The 13643-nt window shown below is 34.5% G+C and overlaps 1 protein-coding gene across 6 annotated transcripts in view; it reads right to left on the bottom strand.

The window, feature by feature from the left end:
- ANKIB1 (ankyrin repeat and IBR domain containing 1) overlaps window positions 1–13643 on the bottom strand; it is a 154259-nt gene that overhangs the window by 54524 nt on the left and 86092 nt on the right. For all 6 annotated transcript variants that reach the window (XM_052001111.1, XM_052001114.1, XM_052001110.1 and 3 more), the window contains 2 exons: window positions 12010–12098; window positions 1800–1944 (listed from right to left, as the gene is read on the bottom strand). In XM_052001111.1, coding sequence (XP_051857071.1) covers window positions 1800–1944; window positions 12010–12098 — 234 coding nt within the window. The remainder of the gene's footprint in view (window positions 1–1799; window positions 1945–12009; window positions 12099–13643) is intronic.

Raw genomic sequence — 13643 nt, forward strand, 5'->3', positions numbered from 1 at the left:
TGACTAGTCAAAAATAAGATACATAATAGCTGATTAAGAAGTTGATTAGAAAGAGAAAATGGATAGGTTGTGATCTCCACAGGGTATTACACTGATTATATCATAGATCTAGTCTCTCTTCTCCACATGAATCTTCCGCACTACTGACCAAGTGACACTTGTAAATTATAGGTTTGCTCACAAGACCACACAGTTGAAGAAGCTCCAGTAGCCTCCATTATACCTCTAGGTTCAAATACAAATTCCTCTGTTAGCCATTTAAAACTTCACCATTTGACTTTCCAGATTTAGCCCACATCATCCCCTTTTATGGATCTGATTGTCCAGCCAAAAAGGGACTCATACATAATACTTCTCCACCTCCAAGCTCTGAACCTTTTAATATGTTGCCCTCCATACCTAGAATCAAAATCCCTTACTTCAAAGCATGGCTAAAACTCCTTCCCCACCAGAAAAATTCCTTTTATATGTTTTGAATCTACTTAAGTACATAACTGTCATTTCACTTGACAGAATATAAATTACTTGAGGACAGTGCTTGATATATAGGATGTACTTAATAAATGCTTGTTGACTAAGTCACTGATATGGAAAAGTATAAGGAATTTGGTCAATTAATGGATTAAAAAAAAAAAAAAACCAAGATGATGAGACCAACAGTATGACATCATAGCCATAATAGATACTAATCATGAATTGTGTGAAAAAAAGAATGGTGTCCAGAACTAGGCAAAGTGACCGTGTGTTAGTTCTGGATATTCATTGTAAGAAGGATTGTGATAAGCTTAAAGTGTCATACATGAAAGAGAAAAACCTCAAGATTGATTGCTTCAGAAAACTGAGTATGTGTACCTACTGGAGCTACAGGAAAGAGGAAAAGGATATCAGGAAGCTATGGATTCTCCTCATCAAGGTCACAGAAAGCATAAGAAAATTCTTGGTCAAGTATGGAGCGGGTTGCAGTACATGCCTGAGAACACTTTCAGCTTGACTCTGACTCCATTTTCCATTAGTAGCTCATCTCAGTTTGACTCCAAGGAACAGCATGCTCCACCCAAAGAGAAGCTGCTCCCCAATATGAGTCAGGCTTTGATCTCTACAATTTCTCAGGTCATCCTCAGCTGCCTCTCCCCTTTAAGTGGAAGGCAAGAGAATGAAGTACTAAACTCCTCCCTAAACCCTTCCTTATAAAGGACTATAATGTTCTTCTCTAAAATATAATGTTCTCTGTGAGCAGGTTTCTTGGTGGGCTTTTGGAGGCAGCCTTAGTTTCACTTCATAAATAACCCAAATGCAGCCAAGAGTTAAAGTCCAAATCCTTTATTGTCTCCTTCCTTGGACCTGGTTAGCTTTCTTAGAGGCCTATCTCTCTCCTTGGTTCCAAGAGCTCCTGATGCTAATCCTTTGCCTCTGCCAGCTTCAGCCTCCAATCAGCACAAAGGTGGAAGATGGAATGAATCTGTCTCCACCTCCGAGAGTGGGCTTGTCTCTTAGTGAGCTTGTCCTTTAGTGGGCTCCTTATATATGCTCTCTTAAAGGTGTGAATCTTGTGGAACTCTAATAAGTACTGAGTACATTAGTGAACTAGAGAACTGTTAAGTACCATGCTAAATTAGATAACTGTTATCTCTATCAATTCCAGTGACTTAGCACCTTGTAAGAATCCTAACAAAGGGGCTCCCAACCTTCCAGGGAATTCTACTTGTCAGCAGCAATTCTTTAGGCTTTCATTTTGTACAAAAATCCAAGCCCCACTGCCAAGTGCCTCTGATGTGTGTGTAAAAATTAAATTAATTTACCTTAATATCAAATTGTAGGTATCGCTTGTCCATCTCTTTGGAAACCACACTTTCGATGACATCCACTGGTACCAGCTGGAAACAATCATAGGCTGGACAGAAAATGTTATGTGCTTCACCTTCTTGAATTTTCAGATTCAAAAACCTATCAAAGTTTTGAATTAAATTGTTAGAAAACATAAGAAAGGACTGAAAGTAATTTTGAATCTAGTTTTATAAGTATGTTTCTTTGGGAGGCACATACTATCAATTTTTCTCTATTGTAAACAATGATGGAACAGTAGAAGGCATAAAAAGAATTAATTATGATATATAAATTGCAGAATATTACGTGGAATACAATTATAAATGATTACATGTTCTACCATTCTATACTTCAGTATTCTTTTCATTTTTATGAAAAAAAGTTGCCATTTAAAATATTACAGAATTGCATTATACTTGGATTGAAGCTATATTAATTCAACTTCCAAATAAGTACCTTTAATAAATAAAGGGAATAGCGGTGAATATAATAGAAAAGTGAGAGGTAATCCAAATTCTTTACTAAATTGTCCTTTCAAAAATATTCATTTAAATTCGCCTAGCTACTTCCAAAACATAGCAATATGTCCCAAGGGATTGTGGAAAATAGAAAACCCTGATTTCAATGCTTCTTAGTTGGAGTAAGAGTTTGCATTCAAGGAAGCATTTTCTAATTGTGCATAGTGGCAATGGAGTATGTACAGAGGAACCAGTGTCCTTGCCATTTCTCTAAAATGTGTTAGCATTCAGAACAGTGCTTGGCACATTAAAGATGCTTGATGAATGTTTACTGCTTGACTGCTCTTCTACTAGGGTTTGTACCCTCAGGAAGTACTACATGAATTTAGGTAAGATAAACATTCTTTGCTTTCCCTCTATATAAATGTATAACAATGACTAAGCTCAATAAAGTTAAGCAGAGGGCTTTGCAGTCTTGCACATATTAAGATCTTGTGCCTCTTTATGCCTTGCAAAACACATCTCCTAAAAAAAAATCTATTGCCACAATATTTTGAATCTGGACAAAGCAGAACTAAATAAGTCATTTTTATGGTGGGTTATGACTTGTATGCTATTCAGCTCGTTCATCATTCTATACTCAAAGAGGACCAATAACATCATGATGCTGGTCAGAGTACAGTCTGTTCGATCATGGCTGATCAGTTTATTATGAGCTTGGAAGGCTCTACCACAGGCTGAGTACAACAAATAATCCATTTGAACTCTGGGGATGGAGATGTCTCTATTATCTGAGCACTTTGGCACTGTGGTAACTCTGCTTTGCTCACAGAGTACCATGCCTTATTTGAGGTAGGCACATCATGTTGGGACAGTCCTGTGCCAGCATCTCTCATTTTTCATAACTGATAATAAAGTTCTTCAGAGTGACTCTGATAGAGTCCTAGTACAACTTCTTCTGACTTCTTTGTGAGCACTGGTCTTGTTGAGTTCTCTGGAAAAAAAAGTCTTTTAACTTTGACATTTAGACCACATGGCCAGCCCATTGGAATTGAGCTCTCTGCAGCAGTTTGAATACTTGGCAATTCAGCTTGAGAAAGGATTTCAGTGTTCAGTACCTTCCTGCCAGGTGATCTTCAGAATCTATATAAGAATTCAAATGGAAGCAGATCAATTTTCTGGCATGGCACTGGTAGATTATGCAGGTTTCACAGGCATACAACAGTGAAGTCAGTACAGTAAGTAGATTTGTACATCTTCAGTTGGGGAGGCATCTAATATTTCTTCTCTCTCATTTTTCTTTCTTATGGAGTCTCCCAAATCCTGAGCTAGCTGTGACAATGTGTATGCAAACCTCATTATCTATGTAGATATCCCTGGAAAATATATTGAAAAGGTTAAATGAACTTATCCATAGCATTCAAATTTCTCTATTAGTCATAAGCAATGGTTCCACATATGGATGGTGTGGTTCTGGTTGATGAAGAATCTTTGTTTTCTTGCTCTTATTGTCAGGCCAAAATTAACCCAAGTATCAGACAGGTGATTCAGGCTCAAATGCATCCCTGTCTCTGAAATTCCACATACCACTGGTACATGGAATGTGAGCACACATGAAATCCAACAGACCTGAAAGAACAGTTCTTGTGAGAGAACTTGGCAAGTACTACATTCAAGTAGCATCCCTGAGTGAAACAAGGCTTGTAAGAGATGGCCAACTTACTGAAATTGGAGGTGGATATACACTTTTCTGGAATGGCTGCTATGATGAAGAACTCACAAACTAATCTATTCAATAAACTTGTACGCCACCCAAAAAGAGCAAATAACAAACTTATGACAATATAACTGCCACTTGCAGGAAGGTGCCATGTCATCATCATCAGTATATATTCTCCCACCGTAATAAACCATGATGAGGTCAAAGAGAAATTTTATGAAGACCTAGAGACCTTTATCATCAATGTGCCAAAAGAAGACAATCTTACAGTTCTAAATGATTTTAATGCCAGAGTACACACAGATGATCAAAGATAGAAGAGAGTCTGAGAGGAAACAGCAACAGTCACTTTCTATGGAATATGTATGTGTCATATGACCTCCTCATCACCAACATTCATGCAAACAAAATGTCAAGTATGCATCTTACTGCTATTTAACAGATTACATCATGGTAAGGAAGAGAAACATGAAGGATATAAGACAAAGAAGATGTGTGGTGGAAAGTGCTGGATTTAACTTTATCACGCTAAAAAAAAGCAGAGACTTCAAGGCAAGACAATGTCAGAAGTTTAGAACACTTCTTCATCAACATATTAAAGTGCTTCTTCATGCATAGTTTCTTGCCAAGCTGGAGGGAAAGCTGAGTCAGCAGAGAGTTGGCAAAAGAAGAGCAGAAAAGGAAAGAGGCTTTCAGAGGTTTGGTGTACAACACTGCATTTATTCATGTTGGCCAGAACACTCAAAAACTTGAGGATTGTTTTGACAGAGGTGATAAGGAAAATTCAGAAGGGATTTCTGCTGAAGGGGGAAAAAAAATAAAAACAAACCCGAGAATTCTACTAGGGTTTACCAGCAGGAAGTTGGGTTAGTCTCTAAGAAGGTAACATTTAACTCCATAAAAAGTAAAGTGTAAAGCAAGCTTAGAGACACATAGAGAAATGTAAGTAATAAGGCAGATGAGATTCAGTTTTACAGTGATAACAATAATCCAAAGCACTATTTATGGGTCAAAGCTCTCTGGTGCATCTCAACTACTCAATGTTGAAGAAACCACACTGATCAGAGACACACATGATCCTGGAGAAATTGTTTCAACACTTTCATAGTGGTCTGAAGAGATTGTCATCAATCTATGCTGAAAACATTGATTATGTACCTCAGATTGAAGTTTCAACTGAAGAAGAGGTATTGAATGCCATTAGGCCCCCCTTGTATAGCCTGGTGCTGATTCTCTGCTGGCAGAGATTTACAAGGCAGGGGGTCTATTGCTCTTACAGACGACGACACTATTCATAGGCTCATTCTGTTTCTTTAAGATATAGACTTAAAACTCTGGCTCAGATCTGCTACTTTTCTATATCCAAGTTACGCTGAATTATTGAAAATCTCAACAAGGGAACAAAACCAGTTTCTGGAGTTCAAAAGCTGGCAATTTTTGAAGAAATCTGCCTCAAAGCATTCACTGCTTTTTTAGACTTCAGTTAATACAGAAATCATAACAACTACCAGATAACACTGTGAAATGAATCCTTTCATAACAGGTAACTATTTGTTTTTCTAGGACTGTGTGGGTCAGAAACCATTTAATAAAAAAAAAGACTGGAGAGATCTCTAGAAGCAAAGCAAAGTTTATTATATGTTCTTCCGAGAATCGGGGGTCCCACCCATCGAGCAGACAATCGAAAGGAGGAGGCCCCTTAGGGGGCAGGGTCAACTCTTTTAATCCTTAACATAAATTCCCCCTCCCACCACTGACCCTCATCCTTATTGGCTGAGGATCTTACATTCTAAAAGCGGGAACTACCCAAGATATTGAACTTGACCAATAAGTACATATTTAATAATACATACATAATAAGTACATATTTCACTGAAATAGGGAGACTAAGAAGAAAGGCACTTAAACATGCCCTTAGGGAGATAACAGGGAGAAGACTTTAAGTATGCCCTTAGGAGGATAGCAGGGAGGAGACTTTAAGTATACCCTTAGGAGGATAGCAGGGAGGAAACTTTTAAGTATACCCTTAGGAGGATAGTAGGGAGGGAGTTTAAAGTATACCCTTGACTTAATATTTAAAGTCCTTCAGGCCTACTCAAACTTTGAAATAGATGAAGCCTTACTTGATTTTCACAACTGTCTTAAAAGATCTCACCTTATCGCATTCAGGACAAACACCATAAATAATAAACATATGTGATGCTAATCCCAGATGAGAGGTCAAATAAATAGAAACAGTATAAAGAAAAATACTGCATTTGAAACCAAAGGACCTAGGTTCAAATCCTGACTCTATTATTTATTACTGGATGGTCTTAGACAACTTATTTAAAATTTCTGGATCCAAGTTCCCTCTACTCTAAAAAGAGGAGGTTTAACTGATCTTCTCTAAAGGTTCTTCTAGTTCGGAAGGAATGACCTAAGAGTTTTATAAAAATGAAATATTTTCAAAGATTACTTACAAAGATTATAAATGTGGGTTATTCTGAAGAGAAAGAAAGTATGAAATATAAAATCATGACTTAATATATCTATATATAAAAAATATAAAATTTATGACTTAATAATGTCAATGAAAAAGACCTCTTTAAGTCAAGCTGATGTAACTACAACTAGCCTGAGAAAATGTCCAAAACTGAACCCATTATATTTACGAAGAAAAAACTATTTAAAAATCTCACCTTTTCCTATTCTCTCATTCATTCTCTGTATGATTATTAAATTAATTAAGTTTATCGTGAATTATTGTTGCTGTAGAATGGGGGCAAATATAGCAGTACAACTAAAAATAGCATTCTAACATTTTAAAAGATTTTTCTTACATGTAAAACATAAAAAAACCAGAGTGGGTCAAGAATATGACTACAACTATACTGGAGCATGGAAAGAATACTAAGTTGGGAATGAGAAAATCCAGGTTTAGGTAGAGGAACTACCAATGGTGTGACCTTGGAAAAGAGCTAGTGAGAAAAAAAAAAAAAAAAAACTGTTGACAAGCTATTAGCAAGTTTTACTTTTTTAATGACTTTTAAAGACAACAAAATGTTTCTAAGATTCAGGAGGACTCTAAAAGGTTAAGAATACACACAGAATGCCATCTGCATCCAATTATGTGCCCATACCCACAAAAATAGGAAATATTCAATAACATCCTTAAAAAGTTATTATCCTACATCTACTTAAATATCTCAAGGAGGGAGAAAGCAAGGCTTATTGTTATGCCACAATTCTCAGTCTCTCTAATTATCCAGACCAAGTGCTGACTCAGTTTCTCTGCTTCAGTCAAAGCTCAGTCCTGCAAAACTTCCCCTCCCTCTTTATCACAATACTTGATAAAGATAAAAGATCTTATGTTTTAGAATGTCAGAATGCCTCTCCCCATCCTAAGCTATCAGGATATCAGATACCATCTTATCAAGATCCCTGTCCCTATCTCCAGGGTGCCTCCCCCTGATTATGTCATCTCATCTCCAGTGGCTCACCCCACTGCGTAAGAGTCTTGTTTTGCTCTCAGCACCCTGACTCTGCCCCTGCCTCAGTCCAGCAGAGTCTGAGCCATGTGTATAGATGTCTTTGAGAACTCACATTGTTTGCTGGATTCTTGGAGATGATAATCTCATTCAGCCCTGGAACCAAATCATGGATCCATTTGATCCCAGTATATTTCTTTATTTATAAATTATTAAATACTCTCTAATTTCTATCTTGTTCAGTTTCTCTGGCATTATATTATATTATTGTCGTTTGTAATCTGGTGCAAAACACTTTCTCCCTCTCTAGGCCTTGATTTTCTCATTTGTAAAAAATGAGGACAGTTGGTGTAAAGGTTTAAAAGCCATTCCAAAGTTAAATTTATGAGTCTCTTATCTTGATACATCGAGAAGATAGTCATTCCTTTTTGGACAGCCCTAAATATTTAAAATGCTTGTGAAACTTACGCAAACTATTCTTACTTAAATCTTTGATACTCCATACTGTAGAAAAGAAGTTATTTTAGTCCACTCATTAGTCCCATCTTATATTTTATCTTCCTGATCACTTAGGACAACCTTTTGATTTTCTCCAGTTTCCACATTTGCCCCCTTAATGTTTTCAAAGTCAAGGTGAAAACAATTTTTAACATTCTTTTAAAATAATTTGAGTTCTAAGTCTTTCCCTTCTTATTCTCTTCCCATCCCCCTTCTTTTCTTAAGGAAAGCAATCACTTCAATATAGCATAGACATGTGCAGTCATGCAAAACATAAATACGTACTAGTCGTCACAAAACAAAACCCAGATTAAAAAAAACAAAAGGAAAAATCATTTTTAAAAAAATATGCTTTGATTTACATGCAGACACAATCAGGTCTTTCCCTGGAGCAAGAGAGCATTCCTCTTTAAGTCCTTCCAAATTTCTTGAATCATTGTATTGCTTCAGAATAGTTAAGTCACAGTTAATCATCCTACATCCTGATGTTATTATGTATAATGATCTCCTGGGTCTGCTCATTTCAACTGGCATCAGTTCATACAAGTCTTCTCAGGTTTTACTGAAATCGTTCTGCTCATGATTTCTTAAAAGTAAAATAGTATTCCATTTCAATCATATACCACAACTTGATTGTTTTGTCTGAAAACTGTTCATGCCCTTTGACCATTCATCACTTGGTGAATGACTCATATTTCTTATGAATCCGATTTAGTTCCCTATTTGAAAAATAAGGCCAGGACAACTAACTGGAACAGTGGATGGAGCACTGACTTTGGAGTCAGGAGAATCTGCTTTCAAATCCAGCCTCAGACTCTTTTAACACTTCCTAGCTGTGTGACCTTGGGCAAATTAATTAATCTCAATTGCCTAAACAGGAAAGGGAAAGGAAAGTAATGCTCTCTGTCTAGTTTGTTCCTAAATTCTTCCCTAATCCGTAGATCTGACAAGATTCAGGAAAACCTGAGAAGACTTATATGAACTGATGCAAAGTGAAGTAAGCAGAGTCAGGAGATAATTCATTGTACACAAAACAGCAATGCTGTATGATGATTAATTGGGAGTGGTTTAGCTAATTCTAAAGAAATACAATGGCAGATAAACTAATCCAAGTTCCTCTAGCTTCCTTATCTCCTAGAAGCTAGAAACAAAAATGATATCTAGCATTTCCATACCACTTAAAACCCCATAAAATAAGTGATAGCATTCCTTCACTCCTTTTCAGTTGATAAAAGTTAAAATGTTATGCTCAGGGTCACACAGCTAATAAGAATCCTATAAGTATCCAAGACAAGATTTGAATTGAGTACTTCAATGATACCAAATTCAAATAAATCTCCTATGCCACATTGCCGATGCTTAATTAAGAGTCAAAAGCAATAAGTTTTTTGTTTTTTAACTAAACACTGTGCTGAGTACTGAGAATACAAAAAAGGCAAAAATATGATTCTGAACTCAAGAAATTCTTATTTTAAAGGGGAAGACAGAATGTACACAAGTATGTACACATGAAATATATATCAAATATACACATATATACAATATAATATATTGAGCTCCTAAGTCTTGAAATAAGCCACTAGAAAGAATACAGGTGCCAGAAATCAAGAAGACCAAAGGTCAAATTCAATAGCTAAGTACGCCGAGTAGGTGGCTTGAACCTGTTTCAAATTTCCTCATGTATAAAATAGTGATAAAAATATCTACCATACATACCTTACAGTCTTGTGAATAACAAAAGTGATATTATATGTAATGCAACTTACAAATCTCTATTTGTTATACAAACGGAAACCATTATTTTTGAATAAGAACTTACTCAATAAGGAGCTCAATTCATGTGTTCTTCTGGAGACTGTCCTGGGTTCCTCCTCCCTCCTTTATACTACCTTTACAATGAGATAACCTATCAACTCTGTATATATTTTGTGTGTACATACTTGTGTACATTCTGTCTTTCCCTTTAAAATATGAATTTCTTGAGTTCAGGACCATATTTTTGCCTTTTTTGCATCCTCAGCACTCAGAACAGTCCTTATTTTTGAACAGTTTAAGGTATGGTCGCATCTATACAAATAGGATTTTCCCCCCATAGCATTCCAAGTAGGATGTATAACAATTAGCCCTTTTGTTTCAAGCGACAAGTTAGACCAATGTTTTAATAAAAAAAATATACATTAAATCTTAGTTATCTAGCTTGTAAATGATAAATCCTATAAGTACAATTAAGACTTTTCCCTCTAAATCAACTGTTATACTGACTGGTAGATGCACACACATATACATTTTTTTTTATCAAGAAAGGCTGTAAATCGATCAAATATTAAAGGGGGAATTTAGCCAACTATTTGAAAGAATAATTTGGGGAATCTTTATAAATTCAATACTGAAATTATGTTTTTTGTATCTCTAGTTTTCTTACATAGCAGTCTTAAAGAAAGATATACCTTCTACACATACACACTCAATAACTTACATTGTTTAAAACTTAAAAAAAAAAATAAAAATTATACTAAATTAAAAAATACCAGTCTGAAATTGCATTTTTTTTTTTTTTTTTTTTTTTTTTTTTTTTGCTGAGGCAATTGGAGTCAAGTGACTTGCCCATGGTCACACAACTAGGAAGTGTTAAGTGTCTGAAGACAGATTTGAATTCAGGTCCTCTTGACTTCAAGGCTTGTGCTCTATCCACTGTTCCACCTATTTGCCCCAGAAATTGCATTATTTATCAAAAACTTAGTAGAATTCAATAATTTCTGTATTTGTTTTGAATTTTTCTAAAGGATGAATGTTTGGACAGATTACATGTGTTATGAAAAATGTTGTCTTATAAGAAATAAAAAATTATCTTTAAAAATTATTTTTAGGTCAAAGTATTATAAACTGCTTTCTGCTTAGTCCCAGTGGGATGGAGTTAAGGAGACATAATATGTAAAATTTAAGTATAACAATACAATTGCCAAAATCTTCTCTCACTTTAATCACAAATAGTATCACTAACATAGTATTCTCTTCTCTTCCTTTGGAACCACTACCAGACTGAGATCTAATATTAATCAATAATACCTACATATCGGCATCTGCAGTCAGCAAAACCTGACTTTCAAACCCAGCTTCAGAAACTTATTAACTGTGTAACCCTGGACAAGTCATGCAATCTTTGCCTTACTCAGTTTCCTCAGGGGGGCAAATAAAACGTATTCAGAGCTGTTGTCCTAGATAGAGTAAGATATTTTTTAAAAGAATTTTGCAAACCTTAATATGCTATATAAATATTATTGTTATTAAAATAATTCATCCAGTTAACTTTTTAATCAAAAGTAAAAAATGACTTTTGGATTATTGTTCTGAGTAATGACTTCGCAATTTTCTATTTTGTGATCAGCTACCAACCCTAGAATTTCAAAAATGCTTTCTTCATTTCTATTTCTTTAACTGTCATGCTACTCTGTATACTCAAGCTTTGTTTTGATCTACCATTAAACATTATTTTTCTCCCACTGCATAAAAATTTCCACAAATTTACTGATAAAAATCAAGGAAAATATAAATTGATTATAAAACACTTTAAAACCAAATTTAAAATTGGCATTTTGTAAAAAGAGAAAATTTTATGAACTCATTTTTGCCTTAACATGTCTCTAACTTAATCTCATGATTCTTTGCCAATCTTGGAGAAAGAAGTCATTTCTGGCTTTCCACAGTTCTCTCTCCCTTTCTAGCATATTCAAGTTTTTTTTTTAGCTGTATTCATTCTTTGCCATCTGCTTTTAAAACATCCCTGCTCTTGCTTTCCCATTTCTATTATATTTTTTAACTTTGCACCTAACTAGTTCAATAGTATCAATAAAACTCCTTTTATCCATTATTTATGAAGCAAAACAAAAACTCTAACCTTTGATAATTAAAGTTATAAAGAATTTCATTATAATTATACTATTTTGTAAAAATTAATTAATATAAAGATTTTAAATGTAAAGTATTTTCTGACTAAATTGGGGAGTGAGTTGGTAAAAAATACTAAGTTACATATACTCACGCTTCCCAACATGCTCGGCAAAAATCATGCCCACATGGCATATCCACTGGATCTTCAAACACCGAAATATTGCACATACAAATGTCACACTGTAGAATAAATAAAAAACAGTATATAAAACCATAATTTAGTTCAATTGGCAAATTTGCTAAGCATACTATTTATGATTTTAAGTTATTAATGAAATTAAACAATATTAAAAATAATAAAAATTAGCTTTTACATATTATTTTACAGTTTGTGATGCTATATTATATATGTTTGTGTGTCTTATGTGATCTGATTTTAAAAACAACTCTGTGAAATCACTATTAATTATCTCTTTTTATGGAAGAGGAAGCAGATTGTGAGAGCTTAAGTGACTTTGTGACTAGGGTCAAACTTGAAAGAATCTTAGACAGGATACAAATGCAGATCTCCCTGACTATAGGACCAGCACTATATCAACTATGTCATTTCCTAATCACAATAAGAGGGTCATGCTCTTATATTAAGACTTTAATATTCAAAATGAGGTAAATTAACTGTCATGCTACTCTGTATACTCAAGCTTTGTTTTGATCTACCATTAAACATTATTTACCATATGGTCAGCTCTCCCCTCCCTTAAGTTCTTCAAGCTAGATGACAGCTTTTTGGTTCTAAGGTAATGTTGGTTCATTTTTAGTTGGGACTTAGAATACATAGCCACTGAGATCACTTCCTAAATTTGGAATTCTATTGCAGTGGACTAAAATAATAAATTTATGATTTTAATAAAATGTTAAAAAAAGATACTATGTTGATTTAGATATTAAATATAATATAAAAGTAAATAGTGAAGTATTCATTTAACCACAATTGCATTATAAAATTTTATTTTAATATGAAATCTAAATTTTAAGATATTACATATACCCAAAATTGTACATTAGGAAAAGGATGGAATCATGGAGGGAAAAAAAGGCATAAGATTAACTCCTTTGTTCTACTTTCCCATTTTATGTATTAAAAAGTACCTTTTGAATCAATAAATACTGAAGAATGAACAAAGCAGAATTATACTCCTCAAAGATGCTTTTGTATAAAAAAAGATTCAAAGGGCAGCTAGATGGCGAAGTGAATAGAGCACTAGCTCTGAAGTCAGGAGGTCCCAAGTTCAAATCTGGTCTCAGATACTTAATACTTCTCTGGGCAAATCACTTAACCCCAATTGCTTCAGCAAAAAGCAAAAAAAGATAATTTCAGTTGTTCAACACACTATACGGACCTAATGTTCTTTTTTTAAAAAGAGTATTTTATTTTTCCAAATTCATGCAAAGATAGCTTTCAACATTCCGAAAACTGTTGGAAATTTTTCTCCTTCTCTCCCTCCTTCCCCTCCATCCTCCTAGACAGCAAGCAATCCTAGAGGTTAAACATTAGCATGTTCTTTTGAAATGCAGAAAATGGCACTACAATTTTTAAAAAAGTAAATATACAATTGAACCAACCAATAGGTAAATATCCACTATGTGCTGTAAGCTGCTTATAGAAAAGAAAGATCTAGCTTTTAATCTTGGCATTATGTGATTTTGGCAAATCATTTAAATTTGCTAGTTTGTTTCTTCAGCTGTAAAAAAAGTAAGACTGGATTATATTTAGAATTCCTTCTA

Source organism: Antechinus flavipes, chromosome 5 (assembly GCF_016432865.1).
Source record: "Antechinus flavipes isolate AdamAnt ecotype Samford, QLD, Australia chromosome 5, AdamAnt_v2, whole genome shotgun sequence".
Taxonomy (NCBI): Eukaryota; Metazoa; Chordata; class Mammalia; order Dasyuromorphia; family Dasyuridae; genus Antechinus; species Antechinus flavipes.